We start from the raw sequence: 24,518 nt of genomic DNA on the forward strand, positions 1-24,518 counted from the left end.
GGCAGATGTAGTAATCCATGGAAATGGTGGATAACAAGTAATACCAATGTATTGCTACTGCCCTGATCACAGAAAAATATTCCTAGCTATTTGCAATTTTATGTTAATTCCTCTCTGCTTTACCAACTACAAAGTCTGCTGTTACACTTTAAAATATCCCCTTTGAACACCAAAAAAGAAATTATACCACCCAGAGACTGCATGCCTGAAATAAGTAAAAAATCAAAATAAAAGCCAACAGGAATCAGAAACATTTAGAATTCCAGAAAGGGATATCATATATTCAAAGTGGCGAGACACAAAACATAACTTCAAAAAAGTGACTAAATTACTAAAACTCAAAACTTCTTTTTATTTCACCAGTTAACAGAATGGTTTTTCTAGTATTACCTCAAAGCATCTTCTGAACAGGAGTGGAAGTAAGCACAGACAATTGATTCTTTCTACAATTCATTCTTTCTTACAGGAGGGAGAAATACTATCTGGGAGGATGCCATAGGAAATGGGTTAACTGTACTTTATCAACTGACTTTAACCAGATGTTACATACCTGTGCAGAGAATGATTTTAATGTCTTTATTCCATTGAAATTATGAAACAGAGATGAATAAAACTGCACTTAACACAGGTAGCTCTTGATTTAAAGTAGTTTCACATGACATTAAAGCTACTTTTTTTTCTTTTTTTTTTTTTCAACTGCAGTTTTATAAATTGGTGCACTATTTGCAATTATTCCTAATTGCCATGAGCAATGATTGCAATACCTATGGAACTGTGTTGATGACACTATTTCACTTGACAACTTCACTCTGAACTTGTTACTGAAGTAGCATTACCCATGAGTGACTGATGAAATCTACGTTTTCATTTGGAAAGACAGTAGGCACTTAATCTGAGGTAAAAGTTGATCTGTGTTTTCTCTCGTAATGGGTCAGTTTGTGTGTCCTAAGGCATCTGAAGTAGCAGTTAATCCTCAGACAGTCTCAGTTGGATCCGGGGATTATTCACGTCATCAGGTATGATACAGACACTTGCTATCAGGCATCCATGTGGTGGGAATAGCTAAAGCCTGTGGCCGACACATGAGATGCATGATAATGTCTCTGACACGTTTGTGACGGAGGGTTTTTCTTTACACACCACGCTGTCAGAAAACAAGGGGACGCAATAAAAAACTCAGTAACAAACACATTTCAACTGTCAATGCTATAGCACAGGTGTGCCTTACAGCTACATCCTGACAGGTGTTGGCTTTGGTAGGGAGACTGTGTTTTCTTCATGCTGACTTTGAGGGATAACACATTAGAGAAGAGAGACATTTTCAGTCTCTAGGGACGACGATGCAATCCTGGCTTGTGTCATATCCATGGTAGCAGATAAACGTACACCCTCGCAGGCTAAAGCAGCAGGTGGGGAGTGCACTGCACTATGCAGATAAGATCTGAAGAAAGAGAGAAACAGCCAGTTAGAAAAACAAAACAAAACCAACCAACCAAAAAAAACTTGCAAATAAACATTTAAAACCAAAGCACAGGTCTGACACAGAGCTCGTGACACTGAAGGGGTAGACCACATTTTCTGAAGTTTTGGAGGGTTTTCTTTGAAGACCCGAGCTGCTGGTATAATTCTGAGCACTACAGCTAGCGTGTGGTAAGTGGAAAGCTTCCCCATAGTGTCAGACGACTGCCTGACCTAGGTTAACTTTGGCAATGACAACGCTCATGCCCAATGTAGATTTTCACAGAACTGAAATTTTGTCACTGTCCTTATACATCTGAATGGGCACCACATAGTGAAGGAAACAAGGGATTAGGAGGAATGAAGCAAGGTGAATGTGTGACTAGGTATCTCAGTAATAACAACTAAGGGCTAATACACTTACTTAAATGAAAAAAAAATAATTAATAATATTTAAGGACATGAACACTCAGACTGTGTACTTTGTTAATTCAGTGCCAGGCAAACTCAGTGAGGATCAGTTAAAACTTGTCAGCAACCATGACAGTAGGAATTCATGACCTGTCCCACTGCAGTAACATGATTCCCAAGACAGCTGACATGGCAAGCTGGTGAGCACCTGAATACAGAGAACCTGAGTGACAGAAACTGCAGAGAAATCAAGCTTTACAGGGACCCCAAGAAATAATCCGAGACCATTCAGCTGACCCCATGGCACGACCAGCTGCAGTCATGTCATTCCTGACAAATGTTTGTTTAACCTGCTCTTGCAGGAGCCAGAGTTTCACTGCATTCACAGCAACCTAGTCCCCTGCCTCCCTCTCCTACTGTTCAGGAGTGCACAGGAGCACCATGGACAGGAGCAGCTTGGACTTTCCATAACAGCTTTTGTGTCTTTGTAAAATATCTCATTCCCTGGCAGCCTCTTCTCTGCCAGGCTAAGCAGCCTACTAGTAGTAGATCACCCTGCTCACACCTTGGGTGTGACAGATCTCATGTTGTTGAGTTCATCTGTCTCCTCCACTGGGCCACATCCTCCTTGGAGTACAGTGCCTAGCACCAGACTGTGGCCTTACAGCTGGACAGGGCAGGACACTGACTTTGCATATTTGTTCCACCTACCTTTTTACTCAGAAACACATTAGGCTGATGCTTGTTTAAAACTGAAAGAGTACATGTTATTTATGGTCACTGCAGCTACTTGTGAGCACTGGAACGTTCATATCACAAATGTCACCTGGGTTTTCCATCCTCTGGCTCCCACCGTGCATGTGGCAGCTTTGATTTCTGCCAGGGATTCTGTCTGATCTTCTCTGAAACAGGCAAATGCTTTTGAGACTTTAACTATACTTGGGAACAAGGGCCTACAAAATACCTGGTGAGTTATCAAGTCCCAGCCCCCACAGTGTGTAAACACTGCAGCATAATCTCTGTCACATGTAGCCCATGTACTTAGCTCCTTAAAGATGTCACTTTTTTTTTTTTTTAGTATTATTTTTGTTTTTCTCATTACTTTTAAAACAAGGCTGAAATGGAAGATCAGGATCTAATCTTCTCTATACTCATTCACAACTTGTTCATACTCATACACACATGATTCTTCTAGCACTGTCTATTATCTTAAATAGCTCCCTTCCCACAGTGATACTAATTCACTGGGAATGATTCTTAAAAGTATTTTAAAACACTTGTCACATTTTTGTTACAAAAACTGAATTAATTGAGGAGCCTTTCAGACCAAGACAGATGAGGGGTGTGCTTCACACTGCAATAAGCCCTCTGCCAGAACCTGCAATGTGAGACACCAGGACAATAATAACCCCAGAAGCCTTTAAGGCCAGGTTGAACTGGGGTTTGAGCAAGCCAGTCTAGTGGAAGGTGTCCCTGCCCATGGCAGCAGGGTTGGAATTAGATGATCTTTAAGGTCCCTTCCAACCCAAATCTTTCTATGATTCTATGAAATCCATAAATTCCATGCATTCCACTAACTGTAGGCTCCTGACCATGCAAGAGACATAAATTGGAAGAATATTCTTGAACATATTAAAGCAACAACAAAGACCTGCTTTGTAGGCAAGAGAGTTTACACATACACAGACATACACAGCTGCTGAAAGGCTCCTAGTTGTTTTACCTTTGAAAGGAGAAGTTATAAAGTCATTGCATGAAGGATCACAAAATATAAAGAAATCAATCAGATTTCCAAAATGCTTTTATCGTGTCCTTTAGCTAAGAATCAAACACTACTGAAAAACCATTTTCCTCAGCATTTTGAAGGAAGCTGGGAACACTGGAAATTGGCTCTTTAAATAAGTAACATACAGCAACATTTCTGTTGGCATGACTTCACTTTTAGAGTAGCACTGCAGACAAACTTTTAGTTACCATTAAATCAAAACATATCTGAACAAGATTCCTCATGCTCTTCACTTTCTGAATCTTTGCTATGAGTCCGATACTTTTCAGATGTTTCCCCAGTGATTGCAAAGATATAAAAGGCATCAGTTCAAGCAAAGGCAGAGTAAGAGGACACTAAAGGAATTCTTCATAAAACTGATAACCCAGCCAAGAGGCTTTAAACAAGCAGGTTGGCAAGAAAGACTATCTGAAAAGCAAAACATGTAAGCCTTCTGGAGGAAGGCTTAACTGGAGTTTATACGTACCGTGCTGCTGAGAATGACAGGAACAGTATAAGGCAGACAGCAGCAAGTGACCCAAATACAACAGCAGTCATGTATTGAAGAGTGGGTGGTAAATCTGAAAGAAAAATATCAAATAGATCAAATGAACAAAGAGCAAGTAATGAAGTCTGGCGATGGAGCTACTGAGTCTGCTCTGAGCTGGAGCACTGCAACGAAACTCCTGTGCTGGACTTGCCAGGCCACCAAGCAGCAACAGAACTGACTATTCAGCAGCTACCAGACTGCTGAGGATACAAGATTTAACGGTGTATTTCTCAAAAATGATTATACTTCTCTATCCATCAGTTTCCCACTTTTTTTTTTCTTTTTAATTAGATATTTACTGTCCACATTTTCCCCTCTCCCCACTGGCAATTTCTGTCTAATTCCTTAAAGGTAGCCTCTTGTGACAGGAAGATCTCATGCTTAATTTAATGGCTTGATGCATCTCTTTCAAAGTTTTTGTAATCTGGGCGTGGATTTCCCTTCCCCATTCTTTTTCTTCCCAAATGAAAAACAAAACAAAACAAAACAACAGAAATAAACCTGGCAACGATAGCCTTATCCAAGCCTATCTTACCACAAACCACTGAAGGACAGAACAGAAGGCTTGTAGCGATTTACAATTGAAACCAGAATTACTACGCACTACCTGCAAAGGTTCCTTGAGAAAGAAAACTCAATCCTTTCCAGCTACCTCCTTCCCATTTTCAGTATTAGTCAAGGGTTACCCATTTCCTTCTCAATTTCCCAGACATCTGGGATAATGGATTTTGCTCCTGCAATATTCCACAATCCTACTTGCTGTTAAATCTTGCAAGCACAAGTATTTAATGTCTCACCAAGAATTTAAATTCTTGCAAAAACAACACTCAGTGAAATTGCAGTATATGTCTACAATGAGAACCTGACTGCCCAAACATCAGAAAAGCAGTTTCTGTTACCTGAGTGGAAACCTTACTTTAGCTCATCTGAATGTACCAACACAAAGCTGGCTGGACATTGACCCCAAACATCCTCAAGAACTCATCTGAAGCACAAATAATCATACAAATCCATAAGGTGCACTTGATCAGTTAACCATCTTTGCTCACGTCTCCTCAATAAAACACAACTTGTATCTGAGTAGCAACTCTCACCTGCTGGTTGAAGTCTGGGAAAATAATTTCAGACAGAGACCCTACGAGGGAAATCTGTTCTACCTACAAGCATGTTTGGTTTTGGTACAAGTTACACCTGTCCTTACATCACTATAATGCTAGTTTCCATATGTTAGTTACACAGAACAGATGTTGACCCTCCATAAAAATGAAAGAACTGCCTTCCCTACACATTGTAGTCTATTTTGTGAAAAAAAAAAAAAAACAAAAAAAAACAAAAAAAAAAACTCAAAATCTACTTTACTCAGACAACTATTTGTAACAGAAGTAAGCATGCTTGCAATAGCTTTCTACCACTTTTTATGACAATGATTTATCCAAGAATGTATACCTTTGTCTATGTGGGAGTTAAAATCTTTCAATTTAGTTTACATTTAATCTACAGATCTGCCCTTCACACAGGTTAAGTATAACTCCTCAAAGGTTTCAGTAAGCCAAAAATACTCTCAGCCTCTCCAACTGCAGAAGTACATTAGGCCAAGGACACTGCTTGGCTGGAAGCCTGTACAATACAGAGGAAAATGCATTTACAACAGAAAACCAAAGGCCTGTCCTACTCTCACATGCCATTGCCCATTCTTTTTCCCAAAATAAAATCCACTTACACCTAAGACCATCTCTGACAATGCTCCAGAAGCTGACAAAAAACAAGTTCAGAGAGGACAATTTTTTTGCCTTTTCAGAGTTATTTTACAGTTCTTGCCTGTTTGGACCAGCAATAGAGCCATCAAGCCTATTGAATCTTTGAGCTTATCAGAGTATCTCATAACCACAACTGCCTAAGTGACATTCTATGTGTGGTGGTAAATGAACCAGTCTGAGAGTAAACCACAAAAAAAAAAAATTAGAAATAAATAAACACTTGTCAGTGGGAGACTAGTAATAAGAGTCAGATGTGTTTTTTGATGAACAGTGGGGCAAATGCAACACAAGCACCTCATCATTCTAAGGCACTATCTCACTCTCCAGTGCCACTGAATTTCCAAACATCAGTTCATGAATCTTTCAACTCAAAAGCAGAATTTAAGAGTTTGTAGGAGTGTCTTTTTTTGGTCAGGAGAGGCAAGTGCTTGCTTTTGCGGAAACATGACAAAATTAATAAAGTACTTTCTCGCATGGTGGAAAGGAGAAAATCCTGATTTAGAGCTGATTCCAAACTCTCCTCTGAGGTAAACTCTTTCTCTGAAACATTTTACAGTAGAAAAGAAAAACAAGGAGAAAGCTACACTCTCCCACTGGCTTTTTAAGTTTTGCCATTATATTTTCCGAAATTGTACTTACAAGAACAAAAATTATCCGTATTTTTCACTTCTGCATCATGTCTTTTATTTTCCTAAGTTCACAAAAGGTCTTAATCCTCCAAGGACTACCAAGGTGGAATTAACAATGCATTTCCCGATAGACAGAAGATATTAAAAAATAAATAAATCTCAAAGCCTATATAGAACTATCTTAAAACTAGTTTTTAAGATTTGACTTCTATTCTTCAAGTCCTTTGTGCACAAATGTTGCTGTAAGGTTTAGATGGGATGCAAAGAAAGTGTAATATTGTAAAACAAGCAGAGAATCCATTTCAGAACATCATAATCTAGATACCAAAGTGCAAAGTAATTTTTTTGCCTCTAACTTCTCCCATCCTCAAAGTCATCCAATTATTACTGGAGAATGAAAGAACAGCCACAGCAATTATTTGTTTACACTGCCAAGCAAAGCCATGATACCTTCTATTTTTTCACCAAAGGAAAACTTGACTTACTTTTAATTTGTGCCCATACAGCACAGGACTGCGTTCTCACCTGAAAATGAAAGCATAAGAATTACTGTTTCTCATGAGAGAAATTTATTATCGCTTACACACTCTGCAAAAGCAGTCATCCACTACATACTGAATTTTATTACTTTTATGAACGTTTTTGTTGTTTTTGTTTTTGTTTTTGTTTTTTTTTTTCCCCTTGGTAGCAGCCCCTATGTTGCCTATAAATTTTATAAGCTATAAAGATAAGATTAGAGATACAGCTTCGATGAAAGCCCAGCTCTAGTTTTTCAGATCATTCTTCCTCTCTTTCTACAACCTATGCAGGTAAATGTCATCAAAAGATCTTTGAAGCTGCTTAGATACGAATTCAGAATTTATGAAATGCCAAGATAAGGCTGAATGTGCTGTGTTAACTCGATCCCCATGTAGCACATATACACTGAAATACTTAATAACGTGGTTTTCAAATCCTACATCACTCCCCCTTCCCCCACATCCACAGTATGACAACTTGCTCAGTAATTTTAAAGTATTTTTATACAATACTTACAGTGGCTAATGTTTACAGTAGTTGAATAAATGTTTATTAAGGGTCTTCTTTTGCAACTGTTTAACAAGTTTGCTTTTTCCTCTAAGTTTTGCTCCCTGTATAGCTTTCCCCCCCGGCACTTCACACTCATACTTACACAAGAAGACTCCCAAGTGCCAGCTCTGTTCTAATATCTACTGTCCATTTTATCATCACTGCAAAGTCTGTTTTTGTAGTGCTTCTGCACGTATTTTCCAGCTAAATGATTTTCACAGACCTTCACAAAATACATACACACATTTTTTTGTGTGTTTTAGCAAAATGCATATTATGTTGCTCTGGATAATGACATGTTCCTATGAAATCGAAGGCCATGTTTTGAAGCATTTGCATAGGAGGACAAAGGTGCATTTGTATGCATTATTTTCCTGTTGTGTGTTGGCATGAAGAAGTGTGGAATTTTAGTGCTTCTTAAAATACTTTTTATACAGAATTTTCTGGTTATTTAAAATGACAAAATGCTATCAAAAGAAATCCTATTAGGAAAGTCAGAATAAATATTAAGGGGTGGATTTAAAAACTCAAAACCAAATGCCAGATTCTGGCAAACATTCATGTAAGTGCCATCAAATTGAGATAGCTGCCCCTGCCACATACTCTGTTTTGCAGGAAATCAGTGCCCTGCTGCCTGTGAGAGAAGTTAGAGAGCTGCCATGAATCCCTGCTGTCAAGTGGGTTTACGTGGCAAGGTTTTGGTAGCAGGGGGCCATAGGGATGGCTTCTGTGAGAAGGATCTAGAAACCGTCCCATGTTAGAAAAGGGCCCCACTGTTGACCAGAGCCAAGCCAGTAAGTGATGTTGTTTTGTGCCTTTGTGAGAGCATATTTAAGACTGGGAAAAAAAAAACACTGCGCCACACAGCAGCTGGGAGAGTGAGAGGAGTGAGGAACAGCCCTGCAGCCCCCACGGGCAGTGCAGCAGGAGGGCAGGAGGTGCTGCAGGCAGGCAGCAGCAGTTCCCCTGCGGGCTGTGCAGGGAGAGGCCCCTGGTGGAGCAGGCTGTCCCCCTGCAGCCCATGGGTCCCCCATGGAGCAGATCTCCACGCTGCAGCCCCCCCATGGGTGGAGGAGCCCCCGGTGGAGCAGGTGGATGTGGCCTGCAAGAGGCTGCGGCCCATGGAGAGCCCTCGGAGGAGCAGGCCCCGGGCTGGAGCTGCAGCCCGTGGAGAGGAGCCCACGCAGGAGCAGGGGGTCTGGGGGGAGCTGGCACCCACCCGTGGGGGACCGGTGCTGGAGCAGTTTGCTCCTGGGGGATGGATGGACCCCGTGGGACGGAGCCGTGTGGGTGCAGTTCCTGAAGAGCTGCTGCCTGTGGGCAGCCCCCGCAGGCTCAGTTCATCCTAATCTCAACCCTTGAGCCCTTTTCATTGTATCTTCTCCCCGTTCCTCTTTGAGGAAGGGCAGTGAGAGAGCAGATGTGGTGGAGCTCGGCCACCCACCCAAGTAAAACCACCACACCTGCAGTGAAGTTCCTACACTTCACACTAAATCAAATTACAATTCCCTTGTAATTAGCATCTGGCCACAACAGTAAACCTCAACACCCTTCCAGAAAATTATTAGTCAAATTACTCCTGCAAATACTCAAGCATCCACGGATCTCAATGTCCAGATTTCAACCTTGGTATTCAGCTCTTTACACTGAAACTTGTTAAACTGGGGATAGGATCTCCTTTCAGAGATGGACACTTAAAAGACTTCTGGAGAAAAGAGAAAAAACATCTTGCACACATACACTTTTCTTAGCTGATATCTTATTGGGCTATTATTAACAAACTTTTCTGCCAGCAGAGGCCATTTTTGATTAATTAAAAAAAAAAAATCCCTCAGATTTTTATTGAAAATACTGCATGAAGAAATTAATCTCAGATAATTTTAACCTCGAAGCACCTTTTTAGTTCTGGCCCTTCACTTTCAGCCTTGGCTCTTTGCACAGCATGGAATCCATAAAGTAATCACTGGAGACAAAAATAGGTACCACATGGGGCTGAGCTATTTAATTAGAAACATCCTTTACAGAGAACAACACTTCCAAGGGTGGAGAATTTTTCACTTCAGTAGTGTTTTTTCTTGTTTATTCCCAAATCATCCCCTTGTCTCTATCATTCCTATATTCCTATTGCCAAATTCACCAATATGAAAAATGGTAATTTCTATTATCTCCGACTTCCTAACTGATTTCCTTTTACATTCTCAATGACCTCTTCAAATATGATCGGTCTTTTAACACATCCTGAATGTCTTACAGAACTGAAATATGCATTTCTAGTCCTCCACCTTGAAAAATAAACAGAAAGTAAAAACCACAAAGCGGACAGCTTTCTCAGGGCCTCCAAATATGAGAAAACAATAAATGAAAGTGAACTCAATATGACAAAATAGCTTACTTGTCTTTATCATGTCCTCAAGATTTTATCTGAACTGATTTTCCCAACTCTATTACAAAGAAGATATATTGGGTATATGGATGAATAATGGCAATAAAAAAATCACAACATAGCCATGATTTTGTAGCATGTATGATAAAAAAATATACTGTTCTCAGCATGAAGGGACCTGGAGCCAGAAGGCACTTTGGCTGTATTCAAGCAGAAATGTAGGCATAGAATCACAGAACGGCTGAGGTTGGAAGGGACCTCTGAAGATCACCCACTCCAACCCCCCTGCTGAGCAGGATCACCTGGAGCATGTTGTGCAGGACGGCATCCAGGTGGGTGTTGAATATCTCCAGAGAAGGAGACTCCACAGCCTCTCTCAGTGCTCTGTCACCTCACAGTAAAGAAGTGCCCTGATTTCAGATGCGATAATAACTGAGGGCCAATTAAAGATCGGATTTTTAAAAGAAGATTTTTAAATATGCAATTTTAGAGTCCAATTAATTCACTTTAGTAATTAGACTGTAAGGAATTCTCAGCACCCAAAAGTCTTCAGTTTAGAATTCTGAATTCTTGGAACTTCTCTAATACCAACAGTTGTGCAAAATATGGTGGTGTGAGAATTGAAGACAATACTTTTGATTCATTCACAACAAAAAGTTCTATTTCAAAGAAGGAGGGACAGGAACCAAAGTTGTCTGGTCTTTTCAATCCCAATGATGATTTGTAACTGTTGTAACTTTATGTACTCTACTTAGTAAGAAAAGACATACAGCAAAGTGTATATTAAGGAGCTAATGTGTTCCGTGTAATGAAAGGAAGCCAATGTGTGTGTGTGAATGTGGAATGAAAGGAAGCCAAGAGTGACTTCTACAAATAAAAGTATTAATATTCCATTAAAAGGGTGGCCTAGAAAATATGTCTGGCAATGCTGAAGATGAAAAAACACAGGAAATATTCTGTATCAAAGAGAATAAGAACAACATAGAAGCAGTTCAACAAACAGCTTGCAGAGCTGCTTAAGCAATCTGCACTGTCATGTGCAGAAAAAGCCTCAAACACAAATAATAATAGGTAATATTCCCCGGTAACAGAAAACATCAAAGGGAAATTACTAGGGAAACCAATACTAAAACCCTACCATGTATAAACTGAGTTCAGACTTATTTAGGAGTGCTTAGACAGGCTAAACTTTTATATACTTCAGTCAATAACAATCCTGCTCCACAGAGTAAGTTCTTCTAAAAAATACAGTCTGACATCCAAAGTCTGGAATATTTTGGGCTTATTTCCTATGAACCAAATGTCTTTAGATGTCATTTCTCTACTTACTGCCTCACACAATTAATTAAAAATTTATGACAAGTAACAGACTTGTATCAGGATCAGCAACCAAGTTGTCTGTGCTATAAAACTTCCTGGGATATTATTAAGGTAGATTGCACAAAAACATACTTTGTACTGGTTAATAAGTATCAGCAACAGCTCTTACATGTACTTGCTTTATTTCACTCAGTTTGGACTGAAACAGCTACATTTTTTACCAGAAGCTGTATTCGGTTACTCTGATTTGGGTGTAGGCTTCCAAAAGTTCCCAGAATTATTTACAAGTGACTCACAGATGAGTTTGTGCCTCTTTCCTTACTTCGTGCTGCATACACAAGGCCCCAGAACTCTATTTTCGTGTTATGGACAGCAGGCTGAGACAGCTTTTAGGTGTTTTGGGTATTTTTTGTTTAGTAGGTGATGGTTTATTTTGTTTTTATATTTAACATTCAGGAACTGTATGCATGTCAAAATTACAGCACGTGTGAGAAAAACTACCTACTTCTGAGACCGTAAGATTGACAACCTCTTGACCATTGAGATGGGTAATGACTGGAAAACTAGTGCCATAATGACATCGTGGGAGGCGAGACACTGAACAGCTGAGAGAAACCTATAGTTAAGAAATGTTTTGTTTCTAAATAAAATACATATTTACCTTAAAATGTAAAAAAAATAAAATGAAAAAATGCTAGTAAGCATGCTTTTTTCCAACGAGGCTTCCTCAAGGGAGTTGACATTTTCTGTTGTTCAGAAGGTAACACACATGACAAAATACACGTTTCCCTTATCACTTTGAGAACTGGAATATAATTTACAATTCAAATCTGAGACAATTTTTCATTGCTCAGGAGAGACTTTCAGATTCTCACACCAAGTTCTGGCCCAACAGACAACCTCAATTGTGCGGGGAAGAGATGGCCCTTCATATTTAGCTCTTTCTATTGTTTGCCTTTTAACACAAAGCTAATATTTTCCTTTTTTTTTTTTTTTTTTCTCCCAGCAACACTTCATTCAACTGGTATAAAGAAAAGGTTTTAGAACATCCATTACCTTATTCCACTCGCTTATTATTCTCAAAAAAACACAGTACTCGTTTCCCAGCTTTAAAGGAGCATTATAAAACTTTCCGTAGTAATGTCTGTCTCCAAGAGCAACTGGCATGTTATCAGCAACATCCTTTGCCTGAAATTCAGCTGCTACATATCCCTTAGTGTCCGTGGTGTTGCTAAAGAAAGTTGCAGCAGCAAAGGACTCACAAATAAAAGTACTTTGCAAACCCAGAGGAAGCACAATCACTTGATAAAGACTAGAGTGAAACAAACAAAAAAAGTAAACATTAGCCCTCAGTTCAATATTATATAACAGATATTAATTGTTTTCATATTATTTTTTCTACATATAGCCTCTTAACTGCTTTTAATCAATGTCCAATACAAACTCTTCTTGTACTGAAATATTTCTCTGCGTGTGTTCCCTCACATTTTGAAATCAATGCACAGTTTAAATCCTTGTCACATGCAAATTAACATGTCCATTCATACTCAGAAGAGCAAACTAAATTATTGCAGGCTGCCTTTTTCTTCTCTCGGCTTACACCTAAGTTCATCTGTGAAACAGAAGACATTGCTGGCCTCTAAAAACAATGCCTGATTTCTGAGAAGTAATTTTTTTGTTGTTGTTTAAAGGAGAGGACAGATACCATTTGTACAGAATTAATTACATCTGTCTCCAAACCTCTCAAAATAATGTTTTGTTTACCGTATTCAAAAGTAGGAAGAGTCATTGTTACAGCTGCTACACTTAGTCATTTCCCGATATATTATCAGCTTTCGAATGTTTTCTGCTTTACAGAAAAAATATATATTTTTGAGTTACAATTACCTTCTTTTGTTCACAAACAGCACTTAGCAAGATATAAAGCCTTTTTCTCTAGAAATATATTTTGGTAGTAATACTCTAATGTGAAAATACTACTTCAACATACACATAAATACAGACTGTTCTAAATTGCCTCTGTGTCCTAGAAAAAAAAATTCTGGCTGCATGACTTCATTGGAAAACAAAAATTACAGGGGTTGTATTGCTCTTGGATGCATCAATAAAAATGTAGTGTGACTTTACTGTGGATAAAGGGAAAAAAAAAAAAAAACACACAGTGAAAACTCAGAATTATCAAAAACAGAATTTTGGTCCAGAAAGTAGGGAAGTCTTTTGCCAAATATTCTGCTAAGGGAAGCAAAACTGGGAGTTACTGCTTAACTTTTCTCCCATTACTAACAACAACAAAAAAATCTAATACAAACAAAAATTTCCAATATGCAAGTAACATAAATCTGCAGAATGTTTCTTAAAAGGGTAATTAGTGAGTGATCATAGACAAACCTGATGGGCCCATTTCGATCTTCTGCTTTCCGGAGTCTGAGCAAGGGTGCAGAACCTTTTGCTGCAACAAATTCTACATCTGGGAATGGGGGATCTAAAAAGTAAACAAATACCAGGACTTCAGAGAGGTTTTAGAAATATTGCAGGCATGAGGGTTCCCAGTTACTTCTTCCCCCAGACTTCCTCCATTAACCAAACTTCAAACCCCACTGGCTACAGCCTGCCTGGTCAAGAAAAACACTGGGCAAATACGAGCACAATGAAACAGCAATAACCCTAACTCAAACGCCTGCACTGAATTACACGTGCCACTTGGGAAGAACAGAGATGCAAAGAATAACGACAGACTGCAAAGAAGAGGAAAGATCTGTAGGAAAAAGCAATATTATTTATTAGACTAACTGAAGTGGTCAAGGAGAACTAAAACATAGACCTTTGGGCACACAGCCCACTAGGAGAAATCAGTCAGCATGAATAAAGGGGAATCCATGAGAGCCAGAAGTACTTTCAAGAAGGCAAGTTCTGTAGTTACTGCGCACAATCAGCTAGCAATACCCAGCCCCTTAAATTGGATTTTGATATGGGTACCGTGCTCTAATTTGTTCTAGTGGGAATTGGCATCAAGGCCAAAACTGAACAAACACTTTCTACTGCCAGTTTTAATGGCAACAATGACAGCTGCAGGGTGACAGAGACCAGCGCTATGGTAATGGAAATTACCACTATCAGCCTAGAAGCAAAAATGAAAAGAGCTTCACTGGGTGCAACTGGGGGGGAGGGGGTAAAGTGTGAAGTTATCTACCCCAAAAAAACAAAAGAGCTAGAATGGATGTTTACAGGTATGGTTAGGCTGTTTGAAAACTGGCCTATCAAGCTGTTTACATGACTTTGAGTAACAAATGCAGTGCTTGTTTGCAGGAAAAACAAGGCTTCAGAGTACCGTTTGAAAGAATAATCAATGTCACAGAGACAAACAAGAAAATCAAGGCACATTTGTCAAAGTCAAGACATATCAGGCAAATCCTTGCTGACTTTTCAAACAGCTGGAATAGCAGCAGGTGTACATACATTTTGACATACAGAAAATCATCAGTACAGCTGGAAACAATGAGGATTGGCAGAAAAAACTGTACAGTTTTTACAGAAGAACTGGTAAATGGGGAGCTAGAAAAAGATAAAATGTTGAAGGCAGAAGTCCCGGCGTGCAGAAAGGTCACAACAGTTCCTCCAAGACTAAATGCAGTGAGTACCAAGACTATCATTTTGTTAACAACCATGGTGCAAAATCCGGGTGTGTAGAGATGAGCATGCTGCTCAAACAATGCTAGACAGTGTAAGACCAAAGCAGTGTGGGGATGTTACACAGGAGGAACTGAATGAACGTGGGAGCTGTTATTCTGAAGAAAAGGGATGCATTTCAACAGCATAACATGAAAGGCAGATATACGTGGGGCTACGAACGTGATTCTTTTGGTTGTATTTTCAAACTTTGCTTGGGTAGCAGGAAAACCACCTTAGAATGACTGTTAGTCACCAGGTCACCAGAGAGGTAACAGAAAAGGAAAAAAAAAAAAGAAACTGCAGCTTAAAAAAGCCTAAAAAACAGACTTCTGTAACAGTAGAATAATACCAGCACAGGATTCAAGTGTGGTAATTTCACAGCGGTCTGCAGTTCCAGTCAGTCCAACATAACTAAACCGAACCAGTGCAGAGGATGACTGGTACTATAGAAATAATGAAGAAACTGTCTTACAAGACGGAACCAGAAACTTGTCTCACACCTTTGGAAAAGAAATACGAGAGCCTACATGATCTCTGCTTTAAATAGATAGCACATCACGGTGGGAAAGGAACAACGTAAGATTAACATGCTCAAAATAAACACAGCAGGCCAGACATATATCCCTATGAAGGAAAACCCTACCTTGCCCTTGGTAGCAATCATCCTCAGGAGACCCTCCTGACAAAGCTCCTTTGGCTACTTTACTTAGCTAAACTACTTGCTCTGGCAGTTCCCTTTATCAGGTCTTCTTCAAAACCAGGCTATGGGTAAACCGCCCATAAAGAAAGCAGTTATGAGTGATTAGGATTGAGATGAGAATAAGATCTGCAAAGTCTGAGTGCTTTGCAGGAGCTTCACTGCGAATTTCTACTTTAATGCTGGGTAGAAAGTTCAATGCATGCAATGGTTTTGCTTTTTTTTTTTTCAGACAAGCATTAATTGCAAAGGGGAACAGGCAGCAAAACCACTGCTGGCTCAGTTCATGACAGTTATATGTTCCCAAATGACGGGAAAAATGCAGTATATGACAACAAACAGACATCTACCACTGACAGCCCTAGAAGGGGGGCAAAAGAGAACAAAATCTGCAAATTACTGTGGTTTTAGCACTCAGTGTCTTCCGCTATTTTTAGTTGTTGGTAAGAAATACAAACTACTACAAACATCAAGCTCAATTAAGACAACTGTCTGCTTTAGCAAGAAGAGCAAACAGCTTGCAACAATACAAACTAAATACAAAATAATAATGATATATGAAAGGAACATGTTCCATTTTTGCTTCAGTAAACAGAAAGGAAACTCTGAAGGAATTACTTTGTACACAGTATTTGGTCACTAGGAATGTTTAAAAAGAAATTTAGCATTTGCCAAAAATATCTGCTCTAAAGACATCATACCGTCCAGAGCTAAAAATCCACATGGAAGAACTACTGATTTTATACCATATAGAAATGGTGGAGGGAAAAGGGGAAGACCATCAACAGATAAATACTTGTACCAGGTGGATTGCGAGAAGAAGGCAAGATTCTCCACCATGTTCAGGTGCTGTTGACACCTAACATTTGTAAAGGTTTTTTTGGTGCTTTTTGGTGGTGGTAGTTGGTTGGTTGTGTTTTTGTTTTGTTTGTTTACTTTTTACTATTCACCCAAAAAAACAGACTAATACCTGTAGCAGCATCAGGAAGATGCCGTAAAACATGGCAAGAAATAAGTCCAGAGGCAGTCCCGCTCTTAGCACTTATGACAGCAGTGCTGGGCTTTGAGTGCTTGGACATTTCATCACCACACTAATTTTCTACATTAAGAATCAATGCACTGAGTCTCCCTTTGAACATGAAGCCAGGCTGCAGGAAACAAGTGTGCTTGGTTTCTCAAGTGCCCTTGCAAAAGCACAGGAAAACAGCACAGGCCTCAATGCTGGAAAAAAAAACCTGTTACACCGTAATCATGCTCTTCAGAAAAAGCTAGCATGCTGTGGGCACTTTGCTATTAGTCATCATGAAAGTGTTTCACAATGGAGTGTGTACATTTACCTGTAAAGATGTTCTAGAGAACAAGTCTTCTGAGGAGCAGCTGAGGGAGCTGGGGTTGTTTGGCCTGGAGAAAAGGAGGCTCAGGGGAGACCTCATTGTACTTTACTACTGCCTTAAAGGAGGTTGTAGTGAGGTGGGGATCAGGCTCTTCTCCCAAGCACCAAGTGATAAGATGAGGGGAAATGGCCTCCAGTTGTGCCAGGGGTGGTTTAAGTTGGATATGAGGACAAATTTCCTTACTGAGAGGGTTGCAAGGCATTGGAACGGGCTGCCCAGGGAAGTGGTGGAGTCACCATCCCTGGAGGACTTCGAGAAACATGGAGATGTGGAACTTAGCATCAGGGTTTAATGGTGGACTTCAGTGCTATGTTAGAGATTGGGCTGGATGATCTTGGAGGTTGTTCCCAACCTGAATGATGCTATGTTTATACGATTTATTTTTTCTCTAGTCTTGGAAATTGCAAACTGCTGCAAAATGAAGAACGTGGGCAGTTCTGTGGCATTCTCCAGTAGTGGTAACAGGAATATTTAATGCTTTTCCTGCCATCTGACCTTTGCACCTTTGGATATGCAATGCCAGCAAAAAAAAAAAAAAAAAAAAAAAAAGCTGTAGCACTGATCTAACCTCTACAGACATGTCAAAAATGAATGCACACATCCATCCGTAAACCATGCTAAGTAGGTCTATGTGTAAAACATATGAAGCTGGATAATTTGTTTCTTATTAAAAAAGCTTTGTTTGGGGTCAGCATAGTCCTGTTTACTGCTTCCCTTCATAATTTTGGGCTAGTGATACAGCTTTAAAAATAATCATGGAACTAAATCACAAAGTCCAAAACCAGATGATAACTCTTCCCAAGTTCAGGGAAGTCAAACCAAAGATCCCTCTTAAGGCCAAGTTATAACTGAAAACAACCACTGCTGAAATTATGCCATTTGTGTGATCTTATTTATTGCAAAAGAAGGGTTTTGTGGTTTTATTTTTTTAATGGTTAGGCTGTATGTCCAAAAACATTGTTACTGAATTTTAAAACAAGGAAGTCAAAAACACTGCTGTAAAATGTACACAGCAATAAGACAGAAGTATCGACAGAAGTATCGATTCAATAGAAAAGGGATTTATATATATATATATATATATATTTATTTATTTATTTATTTTACTATTTATACTGCTGTCTGAAGAGTAACTAAGTTTATTGTATATATTCCAGTATAATTGCTTTAAGAAAGAGATTTCTAGTTTGGAGAAAAAACATTAATAGATGGAAGGCAAGAAGGGAGGGAAATAAATCAAGACTACATCCACAGAAAACGATGACTTAAATCTTCTTTAAATATTGTATAGTAGAAAGAGAAATACCAGCAGGTTGTGTGTGGGGGGACTTTTCTGGTATGAAATGATGGTTGGATAGGCCTTAAATCTACCTTCCTCCTCAATGTAGCTTATTCTTGATTTTTAACCCTTTTCAGTTTCATTCATTTTAGAAAATATAAGTTAATGACAGGAGAAGAGGGAATGGTCTTAAACTATAAGAGGGGAGATCTAGATTAGATGCAAGGAGGAAATTCTTCTCACCACTCAGAGGGTGGTGAGGCCCTGGCAATGGCTGCCCAGAGAAGCTGTGGATGCCCCATCCCTGGAGGTGCTCAAGACTGGGTTGGATGATGCCCTTTGCAGCCTGATCTAGTGGGTGGTGTCCCTGCCTATGGCAGAGGGTTGGACCTGGGTGATCTTTAAGGTCCCTTCCAGCCCGAGATGTTCTGTGATATACGTAGGTTTCATATGACCTTATGCATTTGAATAGTCTTTGCATAAATACAAAGCACGCACCATGGAATTTGTATAGAAATGTTTACAGAACCAGTAGCTAATTTCCTCCTTACAAAAGAACAATTTTCATGCTCAGGCTTTATTCACTGCCTTTTCCCTGCTACAAAAGCCAGAAGCTCCTTTGCAATACTAGTGCTGTGAAGCAGCTCATTGTAATGGACTCTCTGGAGGCATGTAATTTGCTGTCAGAGTAAGAGCTGTCCAAGCACTACTTCTCCAACAGTCTTTTACTTCCTTACTGGAAAACAGATTTGATTTTCCCTCTCCATTTCCAGACCTTAAAGAACTCGGAAAGAAGGCATAAATCTCTTCCCATCACACAACAGAGCAGAACAACAACATATCCTTTATGTACATGCCTGTATGCCCATGGGCACACTCACAAACCAGCCTCCTCTACCTGATCTCTAATGGAATCATTTCAGCTGGAAAAGACTGCCAAGATTGTCAAGTCCAATTGGTACCTTCTCCACATATGAAGGCCGAAGTGCAGGATTCCAGAAGACTGCACTCAGTACATTATGAACCTCATTCCTCTAATTCAAATCACTCTCTAGACTCCCTGCTTGTGAGTTCCAACTTAGACGCTCACAGGAAGAGAGAGAGGATACACCTACAAGAGCATGTGGCCAGCAGATATACCCTGGACTAAAACAAAGGGAATAGTATTTGAGAGACAAAGGAACTGCTTCTGCTGTCTGAGATGCATACATAGGCTATATGGCAAACCTACCCAAAATCAGCAGAAGGTGCGTGTACTAATAAGACATGGCAGCAAGTGTGAACAGTTACTATACTACAAACTCAAAACATACTTTTGATTTTGAGCTGAAAATGAAGAGTAGGAAGGGTAATGAGACATTGTCACCAAATATATTATGAATAATTTCACAAGAACGAAATGCAAGACTTCCCTATCTAGTAATTCAGACACAAAACAGTTATTTCTAGTGTCCAGAAAACTTTGTCTTACAAATACCATGTCTTGGGTCACAGTGACCATGTCTAAATCAAAGAATATTAGTCAGACACCATAAATAAGCAGGCATTACCAAATATCCCAAAGTTTTGTCACATGCCCATTGTAAGACTCTAGCCCAAAGCAAGTACCAGTATTATTACAAGATATCTCAACTGAAGAAGTTGCTCTTATTGAGAATATTAGAAGTGAAAGCACTTGCATTAACTCTTTGTCTAATATCCTCTTTTTAACCACTTGAAAGCTGTTATAAAACTCAGTTTTCCTTCATTCGTATGTGAAAACAGATAATGAAACTAAGAAGAATGGCTTGTTTCAACATGCCTACAAATAATCTACCAAAAAGAAGAGCAACATAACTGCTTGTAATTTTAGTAACCCTGACAGAAATTATGAAAGACGAGGTACACCCGGAAGACATACTCCTTTTCCTTGGAAACAGAAAAAATAAACTCCCTTCTAGTTTAAAAGACAATCTTGTTACCATCTTTTCACATCTACAATGTAATTGCTGCCTAACTACTTTTTATAATTGACTTAATTTCTTATCTTGAGTAGACAGGTGTTGAGAGCTTGTCTAAAATAAGCTAAGAATAAATAAAAGACTGTGTGAGATGTCTGTCACTGGAAGTATGAAAGGAGCAGAATTTCAATGATCCACGAAGCATTTGGTAGACTATATTTACCATCCACAAGATGATCGGCAAAAACAACTATGTGCTCAGCACAGAACTATTTTTAAAGGATGCTACTTGCCAGGATGAGAAGCAGACTTCTGAGTCCCAAACTTTGGGTTTTTTTCTTCCTCTTAAGAAATACTATGAATATAATACATCCTGGCTTCAGATATATCAAGTAGGTTTCTCATGCATTTTCAAGTCCTCTTTGGAAAAAAATATCACTTCTTGCTAGCATTTACATACTTACTGTATTTTGCAACACTCTCGAGAGTTTATACACATTGTCAGAAAATTAAATCTTCATCCAGCTGTGACATTTTTCTTCACAGTACTAGAAACTCTGCAGGTATGACTCCCCGAACTCTCAAAATATGAGACGTGGAAGTCAATGAGATGCAACACCTACCAGACCATGGATTTGCCCCAGCTGGGGAAACAGAACAACTGAATGTGCATTTGTTAACAGATGCTACATGAAACTTCAGACAATAAACCAGGCCACTTCCAACATATTAACAGTAAAACATCTGTGCAAGTCTCAGCTTCTTTTGTGCTTCTGTGCTTAAGGCATATCTCGCATTTACACAGTACTGTTTAGCCAGAAAACCACGAGAGACAGACGACACTTTTCAACCCTAAGCTGGCAGAAAAACTGAGATCATTCCACCCACTACAGAAACACAACCATCTGGTCCAACAACGGACATAATTACAAAATAACTGGACAAATGAAGAAGCAAATTATACACCTACTCTAAAATTGTAAGTAGTTATTATACAAATTAAGTTGCTTGTAAAGATAATGCAATTCCCCTCCCATACAGAAGGCACGGAAGTCAAAGGGATATTGCCGAAAGAGTTATTTTAACTGTTTTCTTTTCATCTTAAACCAGATGAAATAGAAAAAAAGAAAAAAAAGAAAAAAAGAAAAAAAAAAAAACAGCCTAAAAAACTTAGTTAGATTCTCATTGTTTCGTGAACTTTTTTGTGTGTGTTTTGTGAACAGCCTGATCACTGTTGACTTTGTAATTTTCACTCAATTTCAACCACAAGAAGACCCATTTCGACTTTATGGCTTTCATTAAAAAAAAAGAAAAAGCACGATATAAAGTGTGTGTGTGGCACACTTCAGGAAGAGATGGCAGAGCAATGCCCACCTTTTATTGCTCACTGGAAGAAGCAACCATCAGATATAACATAGCTTGTGGCAGGATCTCCCTTTGAAATGGAAATGACCTAACTTTTATGCGAAAATCTTTTCTGGGGGTACACAAGTGTGTTTGTTAAGCACTAACTCGGTGGAAGAGGGAAAACGTGCCAGCTGCCAAGCCACAAACACTGCTCCATGCAGCACCTCCTGCAAAGTGTTCTCTAGAGCTCTTTCCAGTAAGTGACCTGATGCAATCACATAGAGTTTAGGAAATGTGACAGGATGACAGAGAAAAGAGGAACGCCTTTACTCTGAGTGTGTATTCATAATTACCTCAGTCAGCCAAACTCTTGAGACAGCTTATTAGTTTTTACAAAGCTACATGTACTCATGGATGCTAGCTCTGAGTCACAGCTAGGCAAATTACAAAAACCAATTACCAAATCATTACTGCAACTTCATTGAAAAGAAAATCCACGTCATTGTATATACCCTACACAGCACCCTTAGGAAACATGATGTTCCTCCTGTCAATCAAGATTAAAAACTTTAGATTTACTTTTGAAAATATCGTAATACTATGAATTTCAAAAACTGTATTGCTAGTTCTTCATCTGCAGTCGGAAGAGAACTGGTTCCACCTACAGGTTGAAAGAGATACATACACCCACAGGGCTTTAAGGCTTCTTACCTATCTGTTCCAACCAAGCAGGAAGGATAGGCACCAGCACCCAGCACTGCATTTCATAGTGTAATAATCATAACCTACTGCAGGAAGTCTGACAGTATAGGGATGGTGCAAAACTGTTCTGAACGAGTTGAGGATAATTTTTTTTAATCACAACATTTTAGTACCATACACATATCTTGCAAAATACTGAAGCTGACTATCTCCCTGCAGTGTGCTTTTTGATCAAATGCCTTTTATGTTCTGTACTCTACTAATTATAGATGAAGAGATCTGTCTGCAGGACTCTTTGTACTTTGGACCCTTGTAGACTTCAGTGATATCTATTCTGCTTTTATCTCCATGGTGGAAACAACTGGCACTGAAAGAGTAACTCACTTAGCATCTAACAGGGCAGGGAACTGAACCCCGCTCCCCTAGATACTAACTTTGTGTCTAGCCCACCAACCTGTCTTCTCCCTGCTGTGTAAAAACAATGCTTCAGAAACACTGCACCCTATTTCACTCCTCTGTCAACCACTGGATTGTCAACGTGTTAAATCCATGAAAGCGAATAATGATGAAGAATTGCAAGCACAGAAACAGCCCTTTTGATACTTAACATGGGTCCTTTAGTAAGCACAAAACATAAAGGGCAGGACCTACCTGTGATTCGCGTTGTCATGGAAACCATCAGTGAAAAATTCAAAGCTACCATGGAAATATTAACAGAGTAATTGGTGCCTGGCTGCAAATCAAAACAAACTTCTGGAGCCTGCTTGTGTGTGGTAAGGTTGAAGGTCATTTCATGCAAGAATTCCTTCTGATACCAACGCTGGCCTTGTACATGGAACTGAAACCAAACAATCACGGCATGGAAATTGTAATGGGTTAATAGATCACTTGCATTCATTCATATCTCTAAATCAGAGGAAACAGCAGAAAAACACATCATTGCATACAGACTGCCAAAACTACTGGCACTGACAGTTATTCTGATTCAAATGCTTCCAAAATTTGACAAGTGCAGTCTCTCTCTTGTTGATCAGTTCTGACAGCGTGCAAGTTCTTTCACCTGTCCTCCTCACAGTCTATCTTCTTGTCTGTTAAAACCACAATTTTCCCCAAGTCTTGCTTGCTTCCTAACACATGGATTTCCAGTAATGGCGTACTTTCATCGTAGCATATCCTCATGGTGCAAGGTGATAAGCTACGAAAGTAAGCTCAGATGCATACATCTCTGGTTTGACTATGAAAAGTAAGTGAAAATCAAGCCATTTTGATCTACGTCAAAATGCCAAGTAACCTCAGGTTTCTGCTGATACGGTTCCAGGGAAACTTACAGACCCATTACTTTTTAGTTTCAGTTGGATTTTTGGTGTGTTTGTTTTGTTGTTGGCATCCAAAACACTCACAAAGTTATTAACTTAAGGCCTTTCCTGATCATTCTTCTATTAATTAAAACTAAACTGCTCTATGTGTTTCAGCCATGATTATTTTCCTTTAAGTGGATCCCATGCCTTTAGATAACCTCTGAGCACTCTGAGCCCATGGAGATGTGAGATAACAGCAGGTGGTCAGAGTCCAGGCAGAGGTAGTTCACACAGAAAGGACCTGCTGGGCTAACGGAAGGTTGGAGGCATATCACAAGGCAGAGTGCGCTGACTCTGTGGAACTGGAACAGACTTGTCTGGGGCCTGAATGTGACGAAGCAGAAGGTACAGATAGGGGAGGCAAAAAGTACTGATAGGGAAGGTAGACAGGTAACAGTACAATAGGGGAAAGAGTAAGTAGGAGACTACAAAAGAACATGGTAGAATATTTATTTTTTGAAGGCTGCTATGAAGCTTATTCCCTGGCTTTTTATGAGAGTATTAGAGTGAGGAAGACTGATGGCAGTAAGTGTCTCAGAAATTACAGATTATTCACATACACCATTTATACAAAGTTGCTTTCTAGAAAGGTAAAAGAATTTTTCATTCAAAAATATGGATTATCACTTACAGAGTATCTGTCTTCTGTTTCAGCTCCCCTTATATTTCTCCACCATCTCAAGCAGGTGTCATTAAAAATTAACACATTATTGAAAGCTTCCTTTACTGCAGAAATAATAAAAAAGGGAACAATTATTACAAAGACTTCACCCTCTACAACAAATCAAATG

At 39.3% G+C, this 24,518-nt stretch overlaps 1 protein-coding gene across 2 annotated transcripts in view; it reads right to left on the minus strand.

The window, feature by feature from the left end:
• Nucleotides 1-328: 328 nt before the first annotated feature.
• SUSD1 (sushi domain containing 1) overlaps nucleotides 329-24,518 on the minus strand; it is a 46,178-nt gene continuing 21,988 nt past the window's right edge. For both annotated transcript variants that reach the window (XM_038170863.2, XM_038170864.2), the window contains exons 10-16: nucleotides 24,359-24,453; nucleotides 23,021-23,207; nucleotides 13,730-13,823; nucleotides 12,398-12,653; nucleotides 7,056-7,095; nucleotides 4,122-4,215; nucleotides 329-1,441 (exon numbers count right to left, since the gene is read on the minus strand). In XM_038170863.2, coding sequence (XP_038026791.1) covers nucleotides 1,303-1,441; nucleotides 4,122-4,215; nucleotides 7,056-7,095; nucleotides 12,398-12,653; nucleotides 13,730-13,823; nucleotides 23,021-23,207; nucleotides 24,359-24,453 — 905 coding nt within the window. In that variant the 3' untranslated portion in view covers nucleotides 329-1,302. The remainder of the gene's footprint in view (nucleotides 1,442-4,121; nucleotides 4,216-7,055; nucleotides 7,096-12,397; nucleotides 12,654-13,729; nucleotides 13,824-23,020; nucleotides 23,208-24,358; nucleotides 24,454-24,518) is intronic.

The sequence above is a fragment of the Anas platyrhynchos genome, chromosome Z (genome assembly GCF_047663525.1).
Source record: "Anas platyrhynchos isolate ZD024472 breed Pekin duck chromosome Z, IASCAAS_PekinDuck_T2T, whole genome shotgun sequence".
Lineage (NCBI taxonomy): Eukaryota > Metazoa > Chordata > Aves > Anseriformes > Anatidae > Anas > Anas platyrhynchos.